The 26,320-nt window shown below is 46.6% G+C and overlaps 1 protein-coding gene across 2 annotated transcripts in view; it reads left to right on the forward strand.

Annotated features, from left to right (window-relative positions):
• Window positions 1–26,320, forward strand: part of LARGE1 (LARGE xylosyl- and glucuronyltransferase 1) — a 446,568-nt gene that overhangs the window by 72,963 nt on the left and 347,285 nt on the right. For both annotated transcript variants that reach the window (XM_045553007.1, XM_045553008.1), the window contains one exon: window positions 9,574–9,761. In XM_045553007.1, the coding sequence (XP_045408963.1) occupies window positions 9,574–9,761 (188 nt within the window). The remainder of the gene's footprint in view (window positions 1–9,573; window positions 9,762–26,320) is intronic.

Here is a 26,320-nt window from a genome sequence, read left to right on the forward strand (position 1 = left end):
TGACCCTGGGAAAAGTGTACCTCCTCAGGAAAGATCAGTTTGCATTCAAGATCTGTTTGGCAGTGCGTTGTTGAAAGAGGTTAATGCCATAAGTAGAGATTTTTGATTACTTCTGGATTCTTCCCCCCGTTTGCTTCTCTTCCTGCGTCAGCCAGAGAGAGCTCTGCACTAGAAGGAGCATAGACACCACCTGCCTACGACAGCTCGATTAGACTTGAGTTCCTGCCCGTCTGAAACCGAGTCCAGATTGTGTGGCGTAATACAAAGGGTGGAAGTCAAGGAAACCAGCTGGGATGCAGATCGATGCGCTTTATTTCCGCAGGCCAAGGACAGGGCTCTGAAGGACAAGGTGCCCACAGTGAGCCTGCACCTCTCCCTGTGCATAGGCTCGGTTGAAATGGCCTCTGAGCACTTTAACGAGGGAAGGGTCTTCTCTGAAGAAGTGGTTGCCTTAGACCAGGGTTTCTCAGGCTCAGCCTTACTGTCATTTTAGGCTCCATCCTTCTTTGTCATGGGATGTAAGATGTTTATCAGCTTCCCTGATCCCTACCCACCAGATGCTAGTAGCATCTCACCCTCCCCAGTCTTGACAATAAAAATTGTCCCCATGCATTGCCATGTGTCCCCGGGGGTGGGAGGGGACAGAGTCACACAGCAGGGCAACATAGCTTCCTTCATCCGCACGGTGCGAAGCTGGTGAGGTGGGCTGTGCTGGGGTATGAAGCTGGAAAGGTGAGGTCAGCAGGGGTCAGATTTTGGCAGTCTCTGCTCCCACATTGAGGAAAGCACGTTGGATTTGAAGGCAGGTATCTTGGGGGTCCTTCCAGAACCCCTCTTAGCTGTATGATCTGAGCCACTTAACCTCTTGGAGGCTCAGTGCCCCTCTCTATAAAGTGGATTGTAAAAACTGAGTGAATTAAGGCCACGGGGAAGGTGTCAGGGTGGTGCCTGGATATCCTAGTTGCCCAGTAAATGTTTTCTTTCCCAAGCACGGTTACCCCCAGTTAACTCCAGTGCTCTTTGGTTGTATCCCGCGGACTCCGCTGCCGTTTATCCAGCCTGTGAGACTGCAGAGGCTTCTAGGCTCTCTGCCTCAACTCCATCCTCAAGCCTGTAGCCACACACTTCCCCAGACAGCCTGATGTGAAAGCTTGGGAAGGGTTTCAGCCTGCACCGTCCAGCACTGTGGCCACCAGCCCCTGTGGCTGTTGAGCACTTGAAACAGGGCTGCTTCAAACTGAATGTGCTGTCAATGTAAGACGCACTCTGGATTTCGAAGACTGAATATTGGAAAAAGAATGTAAAGCACCTCATTACTGATCTTTTATATTGGTTACTTATTAACATGCTAATATTTTAAACATATAGGGTTAAATAAAATATATTATTATTATTATATTTTTTGAGACGGAGTCTTGCCCAGGCTAGAGTGCTGTGCTATCGTCATAGCTCACTGCAACCTCAAACTCCTGGGTTCAAGCGATCCTCCTGCCTCAGCCTCCCGAGTAGCTGGGACTGTAGGTGCCCATCAGGATACCCAGCTGATTTTTCTGTTTTTTGTAGAGACGAGGTTTCGCTCTTGTTCAGGCTGGTCTTGAACTCCTGGCCCTGCAGTCCCCACCCTCCCCGGGCCATGGGCCAGTACCAGTGGAGGGCCTGTTAGGAACCAAGCTGCACAGCAGCAGGTGAGCAGTGTGAGTGAAGCTTCACCTGCATTTACAGCCGCTCCCCATGGCTTGCGTCACCACATAAGCTCTGCCTCCTGTCACATCAGCCGCAGCATCAGATTCTCATAGGAACATGAACCCTACTGTAAACTGCACATGGGAGGGATCTGGGTTGCGGGCTCTTTATGGGAATCTAATGCCTGATGGCCTGAGGTGGAGCTGAGGCGGTGATGCTAGCACTGGGGAGTGGCTGCAAATATAGGTTATCATTAGCAGAGAGGTCTGACTGCACAATAAATGCAGTGCACTTGAATCATCCCCAAACCATCTCCCCACTCCTCACCCCCAGTTCATGGAAAAGTTATCTTCCGTGAAACTGGTCCCTGGTACCTAAAAGGTTGGGGACTGCTATCCTGGCCTCAAGCAATCCTCCCACCTTGGCCTTCCAAAGTGCTAGGATTACAGGTGTGAGCCACTGCACCCAGCCTTAAAATATATTATTAAAATTAATTTTTCCTTTTTCTTTTTAGCTTTTCAGAGGTGGTAGGGAACGTAGGATAAGTTTGTTAAGAGTAGTTGTTGTCTTATCCAAGGAAGCGTATTAGTTCTTCATGAGAGAATCATTTCCTGGTAGTAAGTTTTGAGATATAATTTGTTTCATGGGGAAGTCCCTTTTTAAAGAATGGCTATGGTCCCTTTATAAAGAGCAGTAACATATTGAATGAGGTATTCAGAGGAGTCCTTCCTCCCCCTCCACCCCACTGTGTATATAAGAACGTTCATTCCTTTTTAATAGTTGTCCCTTTGCCAAGACACGCAGCCTTGAGGCAGGCACAGAGCACACTTCCCCTTTGCCACCTGGTTTGTGGATAGCAAGACAAGGAGGCTCTAGTGTCTGTGCTATCCTTAGGATTTGGTTCAGCAGCTAAGTTCAGTCAATTGGTTTTGGTCTTATTAATACGACTGCAGCATTTCACACTGTTGTTATGTAATCATTCTTTGGATTTCATTTGACCTCCTTCGATCCTTGCAGCCGCCTTTGGTGCTTGATACTGCCGTGGGCTTTCACAGAAGAACCGTCTGTGGGGGGCTCCGGGATGGTGAGCGAGTCGCCAGGCTCCCGTGACCAGTGTGTGCAGAGCGGACGCTGGGGCCCAGTCTCCTGCCTCCCCGTGCGTTACAAGTGCAGCGAGGCCCTGTGAAATGCGGACTGTGCCTCAGAGTTTGCTTTTCATAGAGTAGAGACAAGACGGGCAAAACTCTCAGGCGACAGGCAGTGCATCCTGACTGCAGAGATGCAGAATTGTGTGACCATGAGTGGTTAAAGACTATAAAGGCCCCTGGGGGTGGAGGGGGGCTGCCCTTGATCCATGACATCACAGAGGCTCTGAGGGCAAAAGGACACATTTCCCTGCGGCTGGAGAATTTGACTTCACAGCGGAATCAGGACAAACTGAGTTGGCGGGACTGGCCCCTCATGGTCCTTACAGCATAGTGAGCTCCAGGTTTTCAGTGTTTACTTCAAAGCTTATTGTATGTGGCTTTTGGTCTTGGGGTTCACATAATCAATTTTTAAAAAGTGCCTGCGAGGCCAAATGGCTTTCTCCAAATGAGACGAGAAATAGGAAGTGCCAGTGTGACAGGCCGGAGGATTGGGGACAGGGGAGATGCCGTAGGGCTGATGGGCTGACACACGTGTGGCTCGACCCGGAGGGAGGCACCAAACGCTCTCGAGTGTTCTTCCCGGGGAAGCCGAGAAAAGGGAAAAGGTACCAAAAATGAACTTTGCAAGTGACCTCAGATGTATCAGAGCGTGTCTGATGGGGGGCACACCATTGCCACAGGGACCCTGCAGATTTTGTTCTCCCATTACAAGTGCTGTATGATCAGATCGCTAGTGGGTGGGCGTTTATTTAAAAATATTGAGACAATGCTAGAGTGACTGCGGGCTACCTGATGGTGCATTCATTCATTCAACACACACTCAGTGAAGGATTCCTGTGTGCCTGGGTATACATTGGATATAGAGCAGTCATGGTTTTTGCCCAGGTGGAGATTAAAATCTAGTGGGCACCACAGCCATTAAGCAAGTAGTCATTCAAATAATTGTATAATTTTGGAACCTGTTGAATGCATGGTGAGAGACGAAGTGGCGCAGGGTCTACCTTAGGCACAGAGATTGTCTGAGTTCCCTGAATTGACAGCATTCAAGATCCAGACTCAAAGATCCGGACAACAAGCATTTCAGGAATGGGCATATTCTAGAAGTGAAGGGACCAGTGTGGCCGGAGTAGAGCTGAGCTAAAGTAGAGTGGCCAGAGATGAGGTCAGAGAGAGAGAGGTCAAGCCAGGTACTTGCAGGCCTGCCCAGGAGTTTGGGATTGATTTCAAGAGCTGGGGAGAAACACAGAATGATCTCAAGCGGGGTTTGAATGGAACGGCTAATGCAGGCGCACGCACGACGTGATGCTGGCTTTGGTTCATGTGGTGGCAGTGGCGACGGAGGGAAGTAGACGTGTTGGCCATGTGGGTCAGAGGTGAAAATGGCTGGATCTGACCATGCGTGATTGACAAGATGAGATGGTGAATGAGAAATTGCGCATGGCTCCCAAGTATCTGGCTTGGGCAATGGAGTGAATGATGCTGCTCTTTAGGGAGGTGGGAACGATCTAGACAGGAGCAGGTGTGGATGGGGGGAGTCAGGAGTTGAGGTCTGGGACGTATGTGGATCTGTCCAGTGGGTACAGGAACGTCATTGTATTAATGTGTAAGAATCTGGAGCTCAGAGGAGAGGCCAGGGCCACAGGTGCAAAGTGGAGCATCAGCCTGGAGATTATTTTACAAGCCATTGGCCTGGGAGGAAAAACAAAAAAAAGTGAAAGCCCCATACTGAATTCTGGAACATTCCTGGAATTTACCATTCAGGAAAGAGGAGGTTTGAGGAAGAAAGAAATGTATGAAATAGATATCTCACAGGTTGGAGAGTGAGTGTACCAGAGAAAGGCAGTAGCATTTCTGAGAAGTTGGCTACCCATTTGAAATCAGAAATAATTAAAGGAAACAGGTCTGCCTGTCTGACAGTGTGATTTCTCACCCCATTTGTTTCCCACATAAAGCCGTGGAGAACGAGGATGGCCGCGTTCATCCAGAGCGTGGGGTTTCTCCAGGCTAGTACAGTTGGAAAGGAGGAGGGCTGAGGGAGGCGCAGGTGCGAGATCGTGCTAATGAGCCGTGGCATCGACGCAGAGCGAGAGCGTATGGAGAAAACCTAGCCCTGCGTGGGGAGTGGTGAGGAGGCCACTGGTCAGGTTCACATGACAGTAAAGAATCTGTGCACTGGCAGCCTTGGAGGGCCGAGGGGGCGCTGGGGGATGGATAGTGACATTTGAAATTTTGGAGGTTTTGCTGCTTTGAATGTAAAGTCCTAGAATGTGAACCTGGTCCTCAGCGAGGTCTAGCTCTTGTTCTCTTAGGTCCTAGGACCTCGCCTTGCAAGAAAGGTTCAATCAAGATAGGGATGCCAATGTGTGAGTGGCAGGATTCAGCCAGTCTTCCAGTTAGAATCAGTGGCCCAGGCCCAAATCCTCCAATTGCTGTGTGCACCTAGGATTAATTTGGGATCCTGTGATTCTGAATGGTTTGGGCCATTTTGGTCCATACACACACACACACACACACACACACACACATAAATATATATGTTTTTTGGTCCCTTAGATTTTGATTCTCTCTTCACGTGCAGTGTTTCTAGACAATCTACGCATCTTGAATACCCATGAAAAATCATGGCTAACATCCATGATGCTAATTAAAAGACAGCCTCTGGTGTTGATCTCAGATAGCTGGAGCACACATTGGGGATGTGGGCTCTGACTGGAGTCTCTCAGATGGTAACCAGCCATGCCTGGAGGGTAGAGTCCCAATTAGGATACTACAGATGTTAACTTCGTACACTTAGCATGTAAATTAAAGTTAGCACATACGTGCTACACTGTGCTGAGGTATTTTGAATTGCAAGCAATAGAACAAGGAGACATAGTCATTTGAGCCCTTAAATGATTTTAAATTATAACAACAATGCATGCTCCTTGTATAAAATGTGGGGAAATATATATTCATATATATTGAAATTTTCCATATCCCGTACTGCAAAAATAACTTCCGATATTTAAGCCTTTTCTCATATACATAGATATGTAGGTATGGGTACTTGTATATAAAATTTATTGCATTGGGCTGAAGGATACTTGCGATCACATTATACATTTGGCTTTAAATCCTACTTTTGTGGCTTGACAGATCATGATTATTTTTCTGGTTCATACAGTGTTCTTCATAACTGTGAATTTCATTGGTTAGGACAGATGGGAGAGGACAGGTGGAGTAGATGTTTAGGAGGAATTGACCAGTTTGGCCAAGGAGTTGGATGTTGGAGTTGAGGGAGGGGTATTTAGGGATGACGCTTAGACACCTGGGTTCACAGGTAGGCGGTGCCCCTCTCACCAGGCAGCCCTGGAGGGAGAGCAGGTTAGGGGCTGGTTTTCCTTGCTAATGCATCAACATTTGCACACGTTTGGGATGTAATTTCCAGCCCACCTCCTGTTTCTTCTTTCCTTTCTTCTTGTGTTGATTCCTGTGTTGACTTTCTGGGGTAACTTCTGATATAAATTTAGATTTTTTCTTTAAAATGTGTTTTTAGTGCACAGAGGTGTCATTTAAAAGTCAAATTCATGAAGAAATATTTTTTACTTGCTGGGTTTAATTTCAGATGCCAGTGTTATCATAAAAGACAAACCACGGCAGACTCTGTTTTAAAACTTTGCATGAATTGTGCAAGTTGAAATTAACTTCTGCAGATGGAGAGAGGAAAGGAGGAAAATACGTGTTTTAAAGAGTTGGGTTTTTTTAATGTTATATAAATATTAATGCCAGTTGAGTTTAATTCCCATCTTCTAACTTTTCCCTAAAGTTGAAATTCGTCTACAGCTTTCTAACTTTCGTCTGCTGTACTTTTTCTTTTTCTTTTTTTGAAATGAGAGCAAACAGTTATGATATATTTGACCCTGGGAAAGAAGTAATCGCAAGGTTCAATATGAAGGATTTAGGTTAGATCAAAAGGAAAAATACCCTCTAGCAAGAGTTGTTAGAATCAATTACTGAGGGAGAACAGAGCCCGAGGTGTTTTTGCCTTTTTACTAGTTGTGTGTAACCTATAGCCAGTTAACTAATCTTTCTGGGTCTTAATTTTCTTGCGCATACAGTAGGAACTAAAATAGTACCCATCTCTTAGGTTATTTTGAGACTTACATAAGCAGGTATATGTGAGAAAATATGGAAAATGCTAGACACGTAAGTGCTACTTACTGCTAGTTGACTATTATTATGAGTGAAATGTAAAAAAAAAATTGTGATTTTAATGTGGTGGTTCAGTTGTCTCTCCAAATCCACGGATTCTGCATTTGCAGACTTAACTAACCTTGGATCAACAACATTTAGAAAAAAGTATGGACGGTTGTGTCTGTAGTGAACACGTATAGACTTTTTTTTTCTTGCCATTATTAAGTGATACTGTGTAACAACTATCTTCGTAGCATTTACATTGTACTAGGTGTTGTAAGTAATCTAGAGGGAATTTAAAGTATAATATATGGGAGGATGTGCATACGTTATATGCAAATACTGCACCATTTTATATCAGAGACTTGAGGAGCCAAGATTTTGGTACCTTTGGGGGTCCTGGGACCACCCTCATGGGTACCCTAAGGAGGACTGTACTGCCTGAAGGAGAATTGAATAAGTAGGTGCGTCCTTCAGGTTTAAAGCACCCATCTGGCATGTCAGTCAATACTTATTTTTGGGGGGTCTGTTTTCTACCAAACCCTAAGAGGGGGCATGTGGGAATGAGCAGAAAAAAAACCTAATTAAGGCTGCTCTTCTGCCCTCCAGGAAGGGGGATCACCTCTGCAATGTACTTGATGAATCTTGGCCAATCACTCAGTCAAGGGCTGTCTCATTTGATCTTCATCCCAACCCTCCAAGATGAAGGGCATCCGTTCAATTTATAGATGGGTAAAATGAAGCTTATCCGGAGACAGGGACTTGGCGAGGTCACAGCTAGTCGAGCTAGCTAGATTTGAACCCAGATTCATCTACCTGCACAGCCCTCTTCCCCTTACGCTTTCTTCTCCTGAGAGATTCATGTGTCTTGGTGGTTCTCATTCTCTGACTAGCACAGTTTGTGTGTATAGGGGTTGTTTCCCATGCTTTATATTGAAAAACTTCCCTAGAGGGGACTTTTCTCAAGTCAACATTCTTTGTTCAAGAGGATTTTGCTTTTTCAGTTTTACTTTCTATTCCACACCCTCCAGCCCTGTGGTCTTTCATCTGTTTCAAAAGAAGACCATTTAGAAAATCGTGTCAGAGTGGTTCCAGAAGAAAGCCCGGGTTGACAGTTGAGATCAGCTCCATTAGGTGTTTATTGCTGGCAACTTGCTGAACACAAACTCCTGAAGCTTGAGAGGGTCGCCTTTGGTTGGCATCAGATTCCATTTATTCATTTAACAGACAATTATCAAGCACCTGCAGGTGACAGGCAATAGGCTAAGTCTTAGGGAATGAAAAGTGCATCAGATGGGGTGGGGGACCTGTCTTCTGGAGACAGCAGGGCTGGTGTGGAATGGAGGCCAGACCACTGTCACAGGGGTTATAAGGGTTACGGCAGAGGGAAGGACGCATTGTAGGCATATAGAAGGGGACACCCAAACCAGCTGCTTCATGAACATCCATTCTTTGGGAATCCAAAGCCTTTCATAGCTGTCTGCAATGGGTGAGTTCTGCTCTGATAGGAGGTTCCATGTGGGTTTATCTCTCCACCTGTAGCCAATGTGACATCTGTGTTAGGAGGTGGGTAGAGATGAGGTCTCATGGTCTGCTGGGTTTATAACTCCTTTACAGGTTCCATGATTTCGTGATCATATACTCAGGTGAAAGATCATGGGCTCTTTACTGTCTGCGTCAACCTTCTCCCTTTTCTGTGAACACACATCATGCCAGTCTTCTGCTGTGGTCTAAGGGTGGGTTTTCTCCAGGCTGACTGTCTGTTCCTGTCCCTCTCTGTGCATTTTAATGGTCTCCATGCTTCTCTGGACCTCATCTTCCATACTGAAGGTAGAGGCTATGAAGAGAGTCCCTGCCGAGTGTGTTTAGGTTTTCAGCTGTGATTGAGGTACAGTGTTGCGCAGATGGGGGTTGTGGCCCATCTGATCTCTTTGCCTTTTGAGGTGGCCCCAGTGCCCTTCCCAGTGCACCTTGCCCAGAATGCAAGAACCGTTCTGCTGTCTTGACCATGCATGGGTCAGTCAGCACCTTCATCTGCCCTTCCTTGGTGGTTCGTGCAGATATCAGCTGTCACAGTCTTGGTTCTCCTGGATGTTTTTTGTTGGTCTCTCTCATTAGACTATGCTTTTTAAAGCCATCCTCTGTCCTAGTCTTCTTTGAAAACACAGCACATGGTTAGTGCTTGGTACATAATAGGTGCTAGCTAAATGCTTCTTTTTAAGTGTGTTTACGTGCATTAGTTCAGGCCTGAAAAAGCTAACCTGTATACCAAAAAGTGTACCTTTGTGTGTGTGTGTGTGTGTGTGTGTGTGTGTGTGTGTGAGAGAGAGAGAGAGAGAGAGAGAGAGAGAGAGAGAGAGAGAGAGAGAGATCTTGCAGTGTTTGTTATTTACTTGCTTAACTACCTCAGTTTTGACAGATTGCAGCATCATCTCTTGGGATAAAAGGTTAGCAGGAAATCACAGACCAGATGAACCACTTTCAGGATCTATGAGATGTTTCCTATATGCAATTTGCACCCATTTCCAGAGCTAAGAACTCAGCCCTTCCTCCTTGCTTTTCTTTTCAGGAAGTATTATGAGGGAGGCCGAGGACTTCGTGCTCCGGACAGAGAAACGGCACTGGGCTTAGGGGTTGCCACTTCCGAGAGGATGCTGGGAATCTGCAGAGGGAGACGGAAATTCCTGGCTGCCTCACTGAGTCTTCTCTGCATCCCAGCTATCACCTGGATTTACTTGTTCGCTGGGAGCTTCGAAGGTAAGAACGGGAGCCAGAGAGAGAGGGAAGGAGGGGAGAGAGGCTGCCGCAGAATCCTAGAAAAGAACCTCAAAGCCATCCAATTCCAACTGTTCGTTTTGTCAGACACTGGAATATTGATGCCTAGTCACGGAAAATGACGCGCCTAGGGTTGATTGCCCAGGTAGTTGGAGGCAGTCAGCAATGAGAGGAGAAAAAGGGAAAAACGGGCAAAATAAGGCGCACCCTGGTGCAGTGGCGTGGTGGTGGGCACACAGGTGTCAAATGCCGCTTTGGCCACGTCGATCGCGGTGTCAGTGATGGGGAAACCGTCGGGCCCTGGAGAAATTACTCAGCTGTTCACGGAGCCAGGCGTTTCATTCATTGGTCCATCTATGCATTCATTTACTTACACTTGCAACATTTTGTTGTTGTTGTCGTACATCCACGTTAAACCTGGCTCTGAGAATTCGGAGATAACAGATCTGGACGTCCACAGCGTAGTGGAGGAGACAGGTTAAGGAACGAGGGCCGTGCACTGCGATGCGTGTTGTGATAGAGGAGGGCGGGTGCCGCCGAGAGGTTTGTTGGAGCTGTCGGGCCGCTCTGCGGATGAACAGTGATCACTCAAACTGACGGCTGGGCACAGGGATGCAACAAAGGATCTGCTCTCCCCAAACAAATAAAAACAAATGATAATCCCTGCCACTTCCAGAAATAAGTAGAAGAGAATCTCCATTTTTCCAGCCAGCAATTTCAGACACAAATGTTTTGTGTATTGAGGATGGTTTTCTGGGCTGCAGGAGGGAGGGAGTGGCAGTGCTGAAGACATACTTCCTTTTTAGGTACCCCCATACTTGAATTAAAAAAAAAAAAAAAGATCTCAAATGAAAATATGTCTCAAGAAAGTCACTACTGTGTTTTTAAACATTTCCTTCATGCATAATTTTATTGACAGCTCAAGGCTACCTTTTAATTAGGAGCTCCACTTCACTTTCAGAGGTTTGCCTTGAGTTTGAGAGACTGAATATAAATAAGGTGGAGCTATGTGCCTGCATGGCAGGGAGTGCTCAGGATGCCCAGCCTGGTGCCAAGGCCCAGTGCCACGTCCCTGTCACTGTTTCCACCTCTTAGACAGATACATCCATGGAGTAGCCGGAACCTTTACCTAAGCAGCGAGATAGTGTAAACTATGCCATGGCAGTAGGTGGTTAGTTTTTGGCAAAGGGACTGGAGAGAAGAAGATGAGTTGACGTTGATCCTAGAAGAGATGTAAAGAAACATTCTCCCAGAGATGATGGAAGAGCCCTTATGAAAGCAGGCAGAGGTACCTGATGCTAATATACGTTTCATTCGTGAAAACGTTGACTTTTGGTAGGCTAACTAGATTGGTAATAACAATAATAGTATAACAATGATAGTGACGATGATGGTGATGATAACAATATAAATGACTAGTATTTTGAAAATTTCTACGTGACAGACATTATTATAAGGACTTTACGTATATAACTCTTTCTTTGCAATGATCCTGTGTGGTAGGTACAGTTAATGTACCTATTTTACAGATGGGGAGGATGAGGCAGATATGCTTCAGTGATCTGCCCAAGGCACCAAAGCCAGTCAAAACAGAGCCTGGATTGGACTCAGGACCTTGAGTGTTTAACTGTAATAGCATGCTATGGATTGGTGCCTCAGTGAGCTATTAAACTTTGGCACGGAATTTGGCAGTGTGTCATGTGATTTTTTGGTGAGGGAAGTTGCAGAATTTTGATTTGTGCTTATGGGCAGAAAGCCAGCCCAAACTGATTTTGGCAAAAGGGGAATTTGGTAGTTAATATAATTAGTAAATTCAAAGATAGGGGGAGCTTCAGGCAGGGTTGGATCTAGGGACTTTGTAGAGAGGTCTCTCTCTGCACCCCTTGTTCTACTTTTCTCTGCCTTGCTTCTGTCAGGGTGACTTTTCCTGCACAGAAGCAGTCTGAGGCTTCCTCTCTAATCCCAGTAGAAAGAGGACTTCTTCCTCTCCCTAATTCCCCAGTATTGCCTCTGATTGGATTGCCTGTGGTAACTCATCCTGAAACCAGTCACTATGATTGGGAGAGACTGGAGAGGGAGGCTGGTACTTTTTAGTTAACTCTGAGCCCTCTGCCAGTTTCTGGTCACAGGGTGATGGAGAGTTGCCCAAAACACATGGAGTCAGATTGAGGGAGGGGTGGCCCCCAAAGGCAAGTGGTGTGGTTTCCCAAAGAGAAGAGACTAGAAGTTGATCTGGGTTTTGGAGAATTCATACCTGGCTGTGATTTTGGTTTGATGCTAATTTGAAGGCCTCTTGGAAGCATTGTGCTACCTAGCCCAGCCCTGGCTGATGGAGTAACTGATGGGTTGACTTTGAGCCATTTCACCAGCCTGGCAGGTAGATTATGGGAACTGGGTGGATGAAGAAAATACAGTGAGTTAATGTGGCGGAGTGGGTGTATGTAGGTGCTGCATCTGTCAACACTATATTTAAGAAGAAACCCAACTCTGGGGACCGAGTCACAAACTGCATTAAGTAGCAGCTTGGTCATGTAGACACATTAACACAGCATTTTAGCTAGAATGACAAAGGTTACTGAGTATCAATGTGCAGTTGGGCTGCTTTATTTGTGGCCACTACATTTTTAGAATGATCTAGACATGTCAGCACACTTAGGAAAATCTCGGTGAATGATGGTGCCCATTCAAATTGGGTACATAAAAAATTGTGGGAAGAATTGGGGATGTTTACCTTGGAGAAGCAGAGGCTCAAGGTGTACATGATCAGCTTCAGCAAACAAAGGGCTGTCCCTTGAAGGAGAGATTAGGATTGCTCTGATGGCCCCTGAGTCTATGGAGAGATGTGGCAGGGAGCCAGGTGTTCAGCTCTTCGTAATGAGGTCACTCTGTCCAAAGCCGGAATGAGCTGCCTGGGAGGTAGAGAAATACTTGATGTGAGAGATGTGCAAACAGAAGTCAGTGTTGTGGGAAGGGGTGATTGGACAAGATGACCCGTCTGACCCCGCCAGACCCAGAGATCCTGAGACCCTAGGAAAGGCGGAGTGTTTATCGGGAGACAAAGGCTGTACCTCCACGAAGCTCCCTGCCAGTTGCCGCAGACAGTGCATTTCCCAGAGGGCCTGCAGAGACATTCTTTTCTCTGTAATTAAACATCACAACAACGTTCCGATCCATTTATTGACACCCTTGAGTTTTTGGTTTCATGGCAGGTGAAGCCATAAATAAGGGACTGTGTTGCTGCCTGTATTCCTGGAAATGCTATTCATATTTTATGTGGGTTTATTTTTCAACCCTGTTTAATTTGAACAGATCTCCTGAGAGCAGAGCCCGGCACTCCCTCCAAGGCGCAGACGCTCTCCACGTACGGTTTTGGGGGTAGGTTGCACTCAGCAGCGCCACAGAGAGAGCACTGGAGGGGGTCACATGTCTCAGGCTCCAAAATCAGCTCAGCCAGAGCGGCTGGGTGCTCTGGGGCACAGTCGCTCCTCTTTCCGGGCCTGAGTGTCCTCCAGCATGAAATGAAGTTGTGAAAACGAAGCCCAGGCCAGGGCACCGACAGCCCTCCCACAAGCTTTGATTCTAAGCATCTGGTGTAAGTGAGTTGGAAACGACCAGAATCTTCTCCACTTAAGGGGGACTAAGTAAGAGAGAGTAGGTTTATTGTGACTTGCTCCTGGGTGTGGAACCAGGATTGACGCGTACAGGTTACGCGGAGGCACGTGGTGTTTTCATGTAGGAACGGACGCCTGTCCCAACAACGTGATTGACAGGCAGCGGGTTCTCCGTCTGGGAAAGAGGTGAGGTCCCCACTCCTGGAGCCCAGAGACCACTGGTGAAGGGCGCTAATCAGGGCGTGTCTTTGTTGGTGCTTTGAGTCCCGAGGGCCTAAACCCAACTTCTTACTTCATTTCTTCCCAACCCACCCTCTCAGTCAGCCTGCCCGGCCGTGCGCCCTTCGAGCTCTAAACTCGGGAGTGAGTGGTCATTCCCTTCCTTTCCCTCACTCCCTTCGTGGCTCAGATGCCGCAACCTGTTGGCTCTGAACATCCTTGCAGCTGTGTCTGTAGTTTCCCGTATTTCAGCTCCTCCCGTGTGATCAGGACTAAATGCAGCAGGCTGCTCTCCCGCAGGTCTCCCTGTCTGTCTCCCGGAGAGTGGCTGGAGCTCAGTTGCAGCTCCTTGTCGGCCCCCTGGCCATCTCTGAATGCCACCCCTGGTCCCGCCTCCTGCCGTGGCATCCAACATCCTCAGCCCGGCCATGCCGGATCCCTCCATGTCCTCTGCTCTTCCCACCTGCTCTTCCTTCTCCCTGGGACCCTCTGTCGCCCTTTTGTTGTTCTGTCCCTCTTCTTTCCCTGGCTGCTTCGATCCTCTGGCCTCAGCTTAAACACATCGCTCCTACCCTTCACTCGGTTGGCTTCCTCTGCTGCATGTTCGCCTAATGCCTTGTGCTTCCCCCAGAGTACTCAGAGCGCTTGGTGTTTCTTGTTTCTGTAATCCCGTCTTCACGACTGATGACAGCATCAGGAGGGGAGGGAGCAGTTCTCTTCTGTTCACCCTGCCATCCCTAGCACCTACTATAGTGCCAGGGGGAGAGCCCATCCCCAAACGTTTGTTGAATGAATGAATGAGCGAATAAATGGGCCCTCCCTCTGGCATTGAGTGTGACTGCCCTCATCGTTGCCTCCTGGATTAACTCTGGGCTCCTTACCATGACTCTGGGGTCTTTCGTAATCTTTTTTCCCCAGCCTGTCATTTCTATCCTTGCTCAGGGTAAATGCCGTGTTGAGTGCCCCTAGAATACCACTTCTCTGCTTCTTAATTTTCACTTTTAATTTTCTGCCCAGTATAAAGTTTTTTTTTCCTACAACCCTCTCTCCCAGTCAACACCTTCCATACGCATGTTCAGTGTCCGATCCCGCGTGGAAACTTCTGTGCCCAGCACTCATCACGTGATGCTGGGCTTGTTTGCCGTCTTTCTAACCACTGGCCTGCGAGTTTCTCCAGGCAAGGGACTATTTTATTCATCTAGACACCCCCAATGCCCACCTGTAATGTGTCCTTAACAGATGCTTACTGGGAAGGATTCTGGTATGGGGGAAACGGGAGGCACTGGCAGGTAAGGAGCATCTGGGATTTTGAGACAGGGGACATGGCTCCGGGAGCCTCTCCTTCCTTTTGGTTGTGATGTTAACTCTGGGACTTGAGACAGTCTCAACCACAGGTGCATTTGAATTTAGATGATGCCTATTAATTTCTATCAGAATCACCTTTTCTCACGAGCATGGTGGGTTGTATTTGTGGGATGTGGTTCTTTCTTGTCCATTAGGCAGATGTGTTCAGCTGTGACAGACTACTCAGCAGGTAGAGAAAGGGTGCTTTTCAGCCATTCAGAAAATCGTTCACACACGCTGCCCTCTGGTAATTCATAACCAGCTCCGTGCAGAGGCTCCCCATTGTCGGGGAGGCAGGCCAGCGAGGGTGTGGGTGTTACTTAAAAGCGAACATCTTCAGAGTGTGCAAAGTCCTGAACACTTAAAACTAGTGTCATGAACAGGCACAGGATAGTATTTTCTGAACTGATACCTGCCTGCACCTGCATGTTGTCATTCCTGAAGCCTTGGTTCACTGTTCATTCTGTTATCATCAATACAGACTCCTCCTAAAATGAATGCATTTGAGAGTTGTCAGAGTAGATTTCAACAGAAGGAAATGGGGTTCTGACATTTGACCATTTTTAAGAGTTGCAGTGAGAACCAAAGAATTGTAAGTTAAAGCTTTCTTATATTTTAATTTTTTATGTGTTATTTTTATGGGGGATTTGTATGTGCGGTGGAATAGGGGAGTTGTGGGGAGTGTATTTTATCCAAGGAAGGCTTGTCCAAACATGACGGATTTCCCAGCCTCTATTCGCTTCCCCTCATCCCTCAGCCCAGAGAATGTGCCGGGAGGTTGGAGAACTCAGACTGCACAAGATGCTAGTGAATAATTTGCTGGAGGTTTCAGTATCCCCCAAAGCTAGTCTATATGGCAGCTTTGATGGCAGCAAAACCCATTTTTGCCTTCCTGCCAGTGGCCCAAATGTATCACTTAATAAGGTTATTATGGGGTATAAGAACACAGGATGCTGAATGCAAAATGAAATGGAAAGTATAATATAAAAGTAGTATTGATTTTTTTTTCTTAATGGATCAAAAATGAAGAGCTTTCCTAGCCAGTGCTTAATAGCTGTTAGTGCTGAGCTTGAGCAAAAGCTTACAGAGATTGAAAACGTGAACATGAGAGTGGGTGGCTTTGAATAGTGCCCAGGCCTCAGGGCACACAGTGGGGCTGCATGCTTCTGTGGGTCTTACCTTTGGGTCAAAAAGAGTCTCTTTAAGGAGTCGGTATCTGAGAGGGCAGTGGAGTCAATCCCAATTATTTGGTTGTGGGGTGGTGGTGAAGATGACCTCTACTCTTCTTATACCCAGCTTTGATCTTAAAATAATATTGGCCATCCTACTAGGGTGGAGAAAATGACCCTGATGCATCCGTTGGTGCCTCTCCAAGGTCGGAGCATCTTCAAAGCATTCTCTCCGACTCTGTCCTCTGCCTCTGTTGTCACTTCTCTGGCTATGACTCTCCTGCCTCCCTCTTATAAGAACTCTTGTGATTATATTGGGCCCCAGCCCAGGAAATTCAAGGTAACTGCCCTATCTCAAAATCCTTAACTTAATCATACCTGCAAAGCTCCTTTGCCATGTGAGTAACATACTCATAGGCCGCAGGAAGAGGATGTGGACATCTTTGGGGGGAGAGCATTACTCAGCCTTCCATACCCCTCCCCCATAGTCCCATGCTCCCACACCCTCTCCATTCTCTTTTTGTCCTCTAGGGACAAAGAAAAGGGATATTTTACCATCTACTTTCTTATGTGGACATCTTATTCTGCCCTAGGTGTTTTGCATTTGAATTTGATATACAGATATCCAACATTTCATTCATAGCTCATGAAAAAGGCATTGTATTGAAATATATTGGTCTGAATTATTTGAACAATTTAAGACCATAATACTTTGTCTATATTAAGTGTTTAATCAGTAACCAATGATGGATTGAGGTTTTCTGAAAAGAAAGGTCCAGAACTTCCTGGTTTTAAGGCAGTTTCATTTATTTTTTTATTTCAGATGCCAGTTTAACAAAAAGGAGGGGGATTTCACTCAGAGAGACTTGTTAATTTTAAGTAAAAGATAACCCATTTATATAAGTGGTTTGGAAAACTCTTCAGTATTATCAAGGATATCCAAGCGTATCCCAATACTCCTTAGCTCTATCCCTAGCTTTCCAGCAAGGAAAAAAGCATGTACATGGAAACAAAAATTTGTATTAGAATGTTCACAATAGCATTATTATAATGGCACCGAACAGGAAACTATGAAATGTCTGTCAGCAGTAAAATAAAAAAAAAAAAAAACAGCGACACGTACATTTAGTAAAGTGAATGAATTTTCATTACAGAGCAATGAAAATGAAGGTACTCAGTGTTGAGCAAAAGCAGACAGACACAACATAAACCCTACTGTATAATCCCAGTTGTATAAAGTTCCAAAACAGGCAAAAATTAACGTAGGTACTTACGCATCTAGGTAACTCTGGGATGGGGTGGAAGGATGGAATAGAGTCTGGGGCAGGACACAAGGAAGATGCTGCTAATTTTTTAACCTGTGTGATGATTATACATGTTTGAATTATGATAATTCATCAAGTTATTCACTTATGATTTGTTCACTTTTCTGTGTATGTTACTTTTTTTTTAAAACTATACAAGTCTTGATAAGTAAGTAGCTGAATTTGAAATGATTTTATAGGTTTTGCATTCCTTTTAAATGAGAGAAATTTTATTAACCTTTGGGATTTATGAATCTATGTCACTGTTTAACTTTGAAATTCAAATGCTTGCTTAAGCATAGAAACTTTTCTTTTAGGATCATTTTTTAACACTTCTGTTTAACCACATTTTCTTTTTTCTTTCCTGATATACCTTAGCATTTGGACAGATACTCACCCTATGAGGGTTTGATCACAGCACTGACTTCAAGATCTGAAATTTGCTTATATAATAAAACCCTCATTCAGTATGAGTGTTTTCATCAATTTGAAACAAGAAAAGTATTATTGCCAGGACTCTTTCAATGACATAGCTCCAATTAACATTAAAAAAATATTTTTTTATTATTGACGTCAAGCCACATTAGATAATGTTCTTATCCAAAAATATGCATCTTCATGAAATCCTTGCGCCTAGAAAAGAAAGAAAACTTTTATTATAGTGTTTGTAGAAGATAGGGAAACACAAAAAGGAAATGTACTATTTAAACTATAACCATAATGGGAACAATAGCAATCGCTTCCATTTATTGCTTGTTACACAGAGATTGGCTGCATCTGGCCTGCAGTTGTGTTGGGCTTGGCCCGCCCACTGCTTTTACCATTGCTGAATTCCTTCCTAATGGTTAAACACTGGGAGATTGTACATAAAAGACATGATTTCTGGCTTTCCTTTAAAAAAACTGAAAGATCTAGCAAAACCAGACCGTCATTTCATGATAGCAGCCCAGTGGCTGGATCTGAGTAGTGGCTGTCCCTTTACACAGTGTGTGGATCACAGTCTAGCCTTCCTTGCCGATCCCTGTGTCATCCCTGTGCTTACACAGAGCACAGCTGAGAAGAACGAGCTTCTAGTGTTTGCATATATCACTGGTTGACCCTCCTTGGCTCAGTTAGACTTTCAATTTGTACCTTTTGGCTTACTCTCTGCCTGGTGGTGGGCTAGGGATTTTACATACATTATCTCATTTATTCCTTCAAACAACTTCACACTTGTCTCATTGTATAGATGAGCAAACTGAGGCTCAGGGATGTTGGGCTGTTTGAGCAAAGCCACTGAGCTATAAGTGAGGGATCCTGGCCTTGCCTGACAAGGTCCTGTGTACTGTGGTCTCCCATGAACTGGCAGATACAAAAACCACCAGTAGATGACATTTCAAAGTCAACACACTGAAGTTTTAGACAAGGACGAGACAAACCCTGAGACAACTGAAAGGGGGCTATCCTGGATAAGAGAGAAGGCAAACCATGCTCTGAGCCTAGCAGGATTATTATAAGCCAATATAAGCAGAAAATTCGATTAGTCCTTTAATGTAATTTGCATTTTGTTTCTGCCATCGACTCATACAATTAGGAGCAGGAACGGATACTAGGAATCATTTAGGCAGGCTTACAACCTAAGCAGATGAAACCTTTCAAAACTACACAAGGGCAGGGGCTGATGGTGGGGTAAACATGTCCCCAAAGGACAGGCAGACCTGAGTTTGAATTTGAGTGACACCATTTAAATCACAGAGTGACAATAGGTAACTTAACACCCTTGCTGCTCAGTTTCTTCTTCATTAAAAGAAGAACATAATGTGTAGCTCATACAACTGTTACAAAGGCTAAGTAAGGTACCTGGTATATACAACAGTGGTGGTTCATTTTTCTTCCCTTTCTCATATTTTCCTAGAATCCTGGAAGGTCACCCACGTAGTCCAGATAGGCCCTTGTTTTACAGCTGAGGAACTGAGACCTAGAAAGCTGTGACCTAACGAAGCTCACAGCCTTCGCAGCCGTCTGTAGGTGTTAGAAAGGCACAGGGAGACTGCTGTAGCTGTGGTCATAAATGCACCTGCAGTTCATTGTGGACACAGGGGCCATGTTTGGAGAAAATTAAATTATTTCACATTAAATGGCCTGTAGTGAGAACTGTAAAGAACAAGGAGGAAAGGGCCGTCCTCTGACAAAGTTTAATCACATCCATAACAGATTTGTCTGATGGGGTTGTCCTGGTTCTGCACACCTGGTTCAGATTCCCAGACCTCCCCTTAAATGCTGTGTCTCTCGCTGAGTCACTTGACCCCTCTTAGCCTAAATTGCCTCCTCCGAAATCGGGGGTGCTGTTACCTACCAGGCAGGGTTTTGTGACGATATTCCTAGCACAGAGTGGGTTTACAGAGTCGTTTTGTCTTCTGGACATGCTGACTGTGCTTTTGGAAGCAAAATGTCACTCAAGGAGTTAAGAGCGTTGAGTGTTTAAAGCTGCACTGTTAGGAAGAACCCTGGCCGAGCCAAGATGCCTTCTCTTTCTAGGGTGGGACCTTCAGTTAATGGGTTTTTGGCTTTTTTGCTCCAGCAGAGGGCACTCTGTGCCCCACTCCCTAGGAATCCGTGACTTCCTTGGATGGGACACAGCTGGTGATGAGGATGGAAGCTTGTGGCAGTGTCCCGGCCGGGAAGCCTCCCGGCTCCATCAGTTGGTAGCGTTTATGAGTAGGCAGTACGGCACTGGTGAACATGAGCTTTCTCGATACGTTTAAATAATCCACCCGCAAACCCATTAGGCGAGGAAGGTATTTCATTTCAGATTAGGTCACTGAGCTTCGGAGCCGTTAGGTGGATCACCAAGGTCATTCATTCTTTCATTCATTCAGCGCACAGCACTGTCCTCTGAGCCATGTGAGTGTGTCCCCTCTTCTCATGGGGCTAACATCCAGTGGGTGGAGAGAGATGATGAACAAACAGATTCACTGAGTGGTGATAAGCGGGAGAGAGGAAAATAAAGCAGGTGAGGTGATAGTGCCAGTGGCGGGGTGATGGGCTTGGGGAGAAATGGGGAGGGGGAAGTGCTCTTTTCATAGGGGGGTCTGGGCGGGCCTCTCGGGTAGGTGGTTTAAGCAGAACCAGCTGGAGATGGGGTGGAAAGGCATTTCAGGCGGAGGGAAGAGCAGGAGGTGGAGGGTGTTTGATGCCTAGTCCTGTAGGGTGGCTGGAGGGGAAGGCGGAAGGGAGCGTGGTGGTGAGTGTGGCGGGCGAGGTCAGGAGAGGAGGCAGGAAGGAGCCCACCACCGCACAGGCTCTGGGCGGGGTCTTGGGACCCTGTCCTCTGGCTTCTCATTCCTTGTCTTCCTCTCCTCCTCGGGAAGCTTACTCCTTGCAATCTGGACTTGCTTTTAGCTGCTAATCCAAGTTAAGAGGAACCTGAGAGAGTATTTCCTCTTTTTGCCTATAAGGAGGACCTAGGTGACCTAGGTCTCTAGTTCCAGCTTTGCCAGATGACAAGAATCACCCGGCGCAGGGGTCCCCAACCAACGGTGAGTTGTGTAATTATTTCATTATATGTTACAGTGTGATAATAATAGAAATAAAGTACACAATAAATATAATGTGCTTGAATCATCCCAGAATGATCCCTCCACCCCACACGAGTTGGTGGAAAAATTATCATCCATGAAAATGGTCCCTGGTGCCAAAAAGGTTGGGGACCGCTGACCTAGGGCACTTGTTTAATGTATAGACTCCCAGTCCACCCTAGGGGCATGTAGGCAAAATACAGGTCCAGAACCCTGCCCAGATCTGCTAAATGGGATTCTGCAGGGGAGGAGCCCAGGTGTCTGAATTTTTAACGAATGCCTCAGGTGAGCCCTGTCTTCTGGCCCGGGTGGTAAGTTTCACCTGTATAAAATGAAGCCTCTGGAAGTTTGATGTCAGCTCCTGTCCTCCCCTCCTAGGCTCTGGGACTTGGCTTTAATAGTAATCAGCCTGGTAATGATGGTACTGATTGAGCGCCTACTGTTTGTCATGCACAGCAGCCTCACTTTCTTTCTCCTTTGACTGTAAAATCTCAGTCCTCACACCAAGGGCCTAGCCCTAGCTTCTGTTAATCATTTATTATGTTGAATTGCACTTCGTTTACATAACGTGCCTCCTTTTCAGAGCTTTCTTGTAGAGTAAAATAATGGCGCACATTGCCTAGAAAAGGGCCTGGCACAAAATGAGTGCTGGTTAAGTCATTGTTATTGTTATTTATTCTGATTCCACACACTGCAGATGGCGAGCCCTCACCTTTCCTTAGTGATCTGAATCCTTAGTCTTTGGCACAATTCCTGGAAGAGAGTAGATGCGTAACAGGTATTGAAGTGCCAGACATAAAAATGATATTGGTTATTTATGAAGCATTTATGCATCAAGAGCCCTGACTTGTATTAACTCATTTGTTCCTCAGAACTGGCCTATGAAGTAGGTATATTCCCATTTTACACATGGGGAAATGGAGGCACAGAGAAGTTCATGATTTGCTCAAGGTTCAAGAGCTACCAAGTGGTAGAGCTAAGGTTTAACCCAGGCTGTCATGTCTTCTATCATCTCTCCAAGGTTCCTTTCACCTTGTGAATGGGCATGCTGTAGATCTCTTTTTCTTTTCTGTGTAAGGTCACTCCCTCTTGCTTAGTTCTCCATAGAGATTGGGAGAAGTTGGTCATCTTGCTGTGTGTGAATAACCCTTCACATAAACTGGGGCAATGCACTAGATCAGAACTTCTGTTCCAGGCTCAGTGGGCTCAGTTATGTTGACTGTTCTTACTGTTCAAACCATGCATTTTCCTTGCTTGCCTCTTTGGATTATGTGCCTAGGCCCGTTCATTGGAGCCAGCCTTGCAGGACAGGTGTAAGGGTCACCTGCTCTGAGTGGTAGTGGTAGCTGAGCCCTTGCCTTTCCTTCCACGAAACGCCAGCTGTGACTTACGCTTCCCCGAATGCTGTGCTTGGCTCATTCGAGAGACATTTGGGGCAGTTTGGGTTCCTGGACTCTTCCAATCCCCAGTCCAGAAGTGAGCCGAGGCTGGGTGCCCAGGTGGTCAGGGTGCACACAGATGCTGAGGCAGCGCTGCAGGAGACTGGCTTCAGGGAGACAGGCACCTCACCCGCGGCTTAGTCTCATGTGTTGGGTAAACACTCACAGATGAGTGGCATGAAGGAGTGGATAAGTAAGGATCTCTAAGAGTATTTACAACATTTTTGTATTTCACTCTCACCGGTCTCTTTCCTAATAGATATTCCTGCCTAGGTGGCTGTCTGATGAATGGAAAGGAGTTTGTTTTCCCTTTGGTCCACCCCTCTGCCCCACACAATCTCTGCATTACTTTCCAGATGCCTCAGTGACAGGCAGTAATCAGAAAGAGAGCCTCGAATTTCATATTTTCTTGACTTCTTTGCATGTTATGTTCCTGGGTGAAATCCCTTGGCTCCTTCAGGCTTTGAGGCAATTCTTTCCTTCTGTCCTTAGAGTGAATAATAAAAATTAACACTCGATGGGCCTTTGCTGTGTGTGCTGTTCTAAGCATTTGCACTCATTTATGATACACAACACGTCTCTCAGGTGGGGTCTGAGAGACTGGTGTCCTTCCCCATTTGTAGGTAAAGGAGAGTACAGGATGTTGAGGAACTTACCCGAGTTCACAGGCCACCCACTTGTGTGGCCAGGAGCCCAGGCTCTCACCCACCATGCACGCTGCCTCTTGTTGCCCAGTTATAATCACTAGCTCATAGGTGGGTGGTCCTCGGTGCCGAGCACTGTGTTGGTCCTTAGGGAGCAGATGAACTAGATGTTCTTTTAGGAGTGGGAGTGGCGTAGTGATCCAGAGTCAAAATGTGTCACCAGTGGATGAGAACACAGTACACAAGGCACGCTGGGGCCCTGTGTGGCCAGAGGTCAGAAAAGGGCTTCCCAGGGAAGGTGAGCTGAGTCTCTAGTGGCATTTTGGGGACCCATAAGGGAGCATATTGCCATTTTGGAACACAGAGGAGCGAAAGAGCCTGGGCAAGAGGGAGGCCAGACGCTGTCCCCCATGTGTGGAGCATCCCCCCCCCCATGGCCCGTCACAGAGGAGTGTCCACCTGCATGGAGTGCGGATGGCAGGACTGGAGGGGACGTGGGCTTTGCGGTCAGAACGCTCAGGGTTCGGAACCTGTCTGTGCCGAGTATTAGCCAGGTGACTGTGGGCTCCTCTCTCGCCTCCTCTAAGTTTCCTCCTGTATAAACAGAAACAGCAATACTTTCCCTGCGGATGTATTCGAAGGTCTAAGAATGATGACTTATGGAGGCAGCTGGCATGTATTATTAGGCTCTCAGCAAATTGCAGCTACTTATTTAATTACTTTCACTTTTGACGAGGCTATTTATCAATAAACTTAAGATCTGTAATTGCAAATAAAATATGGTATTAAAAAAAATCTATTTTGGCACATAGTTGTTGCTCAGTAAATATGAAGCAAAGACTTAATTTGCTTGCAGTTGGACAGGACTCATTGCCAGCAGGGCGTAATGGAAAAAGCAGAAAATGAGAAGTGAGAGTGGTTAAGTGGATTGCCGGGGTCGGCCGGCCGGTAGGCGAAAGAGCTCACTTTCTCGCTGAATCTCCCCGGCAACCCTGAGAGTCCAGCTGGGCTAATATCATCTCTCTCATAGAGAAAATTAAAACCCGGGGAAGTTGACTGTCTTGTGCAAGTCATTCAGATAGTGGGCTCCTAGGATGAACTTCGTCACCAAATAGCCATGTGGCCAAAGACTGTTTCCTCCTCTGTAAAATGGGGTGATGGTATCTGCCCTGACCACCTCTAAGAGTTGTGGTGGAGGTTAGATGGGGTAGAGACAGTCAGCCTGGCTTCTGTGTAGAGAATGGTCCACGGGCGACAAGAGTTCAGGCCAGGTCTCCAGCATGCAGGTGAGCGGTGAGGTGACTGAATGTCAGTGCAGTGGCAAGTGGATGAGGCGGACATGGCTGGCTGGGCATAGGTTTTGGATTGGAGCCTTCAGGCCTTGGTGATGTTTGGGCTGTAAAGGAGATAGACAGAAAGAATCGATGATGACGCCAGGTTCTGACCCGAGCACATGGTGCCTGGTGGTGAGGCCTGTGGGAAGAGCCGCGTTGGGCAGGTGATCAGTGGCTGGTTTGGAATGTATTGGTAGAAAATCAAAGATCTGACAGTGAACATGCCCAACCTGCTCATTCCTGAGTGCTGGGACCCTTGAGCCAGTGACACCCGCAGTGAGGTCAGCTGGAAGCCAGTGTCAACCATTTTGCTGGGGGGGCAGGGGAAGATGTTACGTGGAAAGAAAGACTGGGATACCTTTCTTCATCTCCAGTGTGAAGCACTCACTGCACTTTTATTTTTGTCATAAATGAAAATGTGGTTGAAATACAGCTGGAATGTCTGCGTGGCTTTATCGGGCAGTTCTCCCACTATGTGGCAGGGTGGGAAGTGCGTGGGTTCTTGCATCAGAAGACCTGGGTTCTGAGTCTGATGCTGCCACTCACCAGCTGCGTGGCCTTGGAGGTGTCTCTTGACATTTCTGCACCTCAGTCCTCATCAGTCTAAGTGAGCTCATGGTCCTTCCTTCAGGGGGTGGTGGTGACGAGGCAAGGAGCTAATAATATGACAGGGGCTTTGCACACACAGTGCCCCACGCACGGAGCTTGCTGAGTGTTAGTCTCCTTTACGGGAGTGGGATGGGCAAGAACAATGACGTCATCCACAGCAGTAATAGTTACCAATATTTATTGAGCACTTGCTATACACTAGGCGCTGTTCTCTGTGATTGACTAAGATTGGTCCTTCCAACCACCCTATGACTACCCCTATTGTCATCCCCACTTACAGATGAGGAAACCAAGGTACAGAGAGGTCCAGTTACCTGCCCAAAGTCACTCAGCTGGGAAGTGGAGTGGATGGGACTCCGGAGCTTGCTGCCTGTCTCCGGGGCCCATGCTTTTGTTCACTGTGCTGTATTGTCTCAGCATATAGAGAGGAACCCTTGTTAGCCAATCTTACAGATGAGGAAACCAAGGCACCAGTTGGTTAAGTATCCTATAGAAGCAAAGGCAGTTGGCACATTCTATTTGTGAGTGGTCAAAGGTGGGGGTCTCTGAAGCTGGTTCTGCTAGGAGTCTCAACCAAGGAGAAGTTCTTTGTCCCCAGCAGAAGCTCCATCTGGAGGGACCGCATGGAACTGGCTTAGGTTCTCTTCCTTTGCTTGCACACTCCTCCTGGCCCTGGGCTTTGGAAAGGTTGGATTTCTGGCAAAAGTATTGCAGGACCACAGAGCTCTATTATCTCCCAGCTGTAGTTCCCCGGTGTCCAGCTTCCTCTGCAGTCCCACCTATGGGGTCTTCCCTGCCCCACCTGTGGCTTAAAGAGAAATTGCAGTCATGGGTGTGTGCGGGGTGTGTTGGTGCTACAGCCAGAAATCTGCTGCTCTCGGGACTCCAGCCCAGTGGGGTGGGTGCAGTTGCCAGCTGGGCATTTCTGCACGTGGCTCAAGCATACTTGCGAGGAGTCTCAGGTCACTCCACTAGAGATGTTTGAGCTAATCCAGGTAACTAATATTTAATCTTTCCATTGTTGGTTTTTCTGTAGATACTTATATTCCTATCAACCTGTGTAAGTGCCTTGAACGTTTAAAACTGGCTTTTGGGCCTCTTTAAAACCCCTACTGTGCTTTGCACTTAGTGGGAATGAACACAGTAGTTGAAGCGGTGTTCCTATTTCAGACCCTTTCAATTTGCATTTTTAACCTACCCAAGGGAGGCATATTACTGCACGATCTGTCAGGTGAGCTGTTGTCAAGACTGTACTGTAATTAAAGCCGGGGCCTGGAAGCCTCAGTGCTTATAATGCCGTAGCGTTTATTC

This window comes from Lemur catta, chromosome 6 (assembly GCF_020740605.2).
Source record: "Lemur catta isolate mLemCat1 chromosome 6, mLemCat1.pri, whole genome shotgun sequence".
Taxonomy (NCBI): Eukaryota; Metazoa; Chordata; class Mammalia; order Primates; family Lemuridae; genus Lemur; species Lemur catta.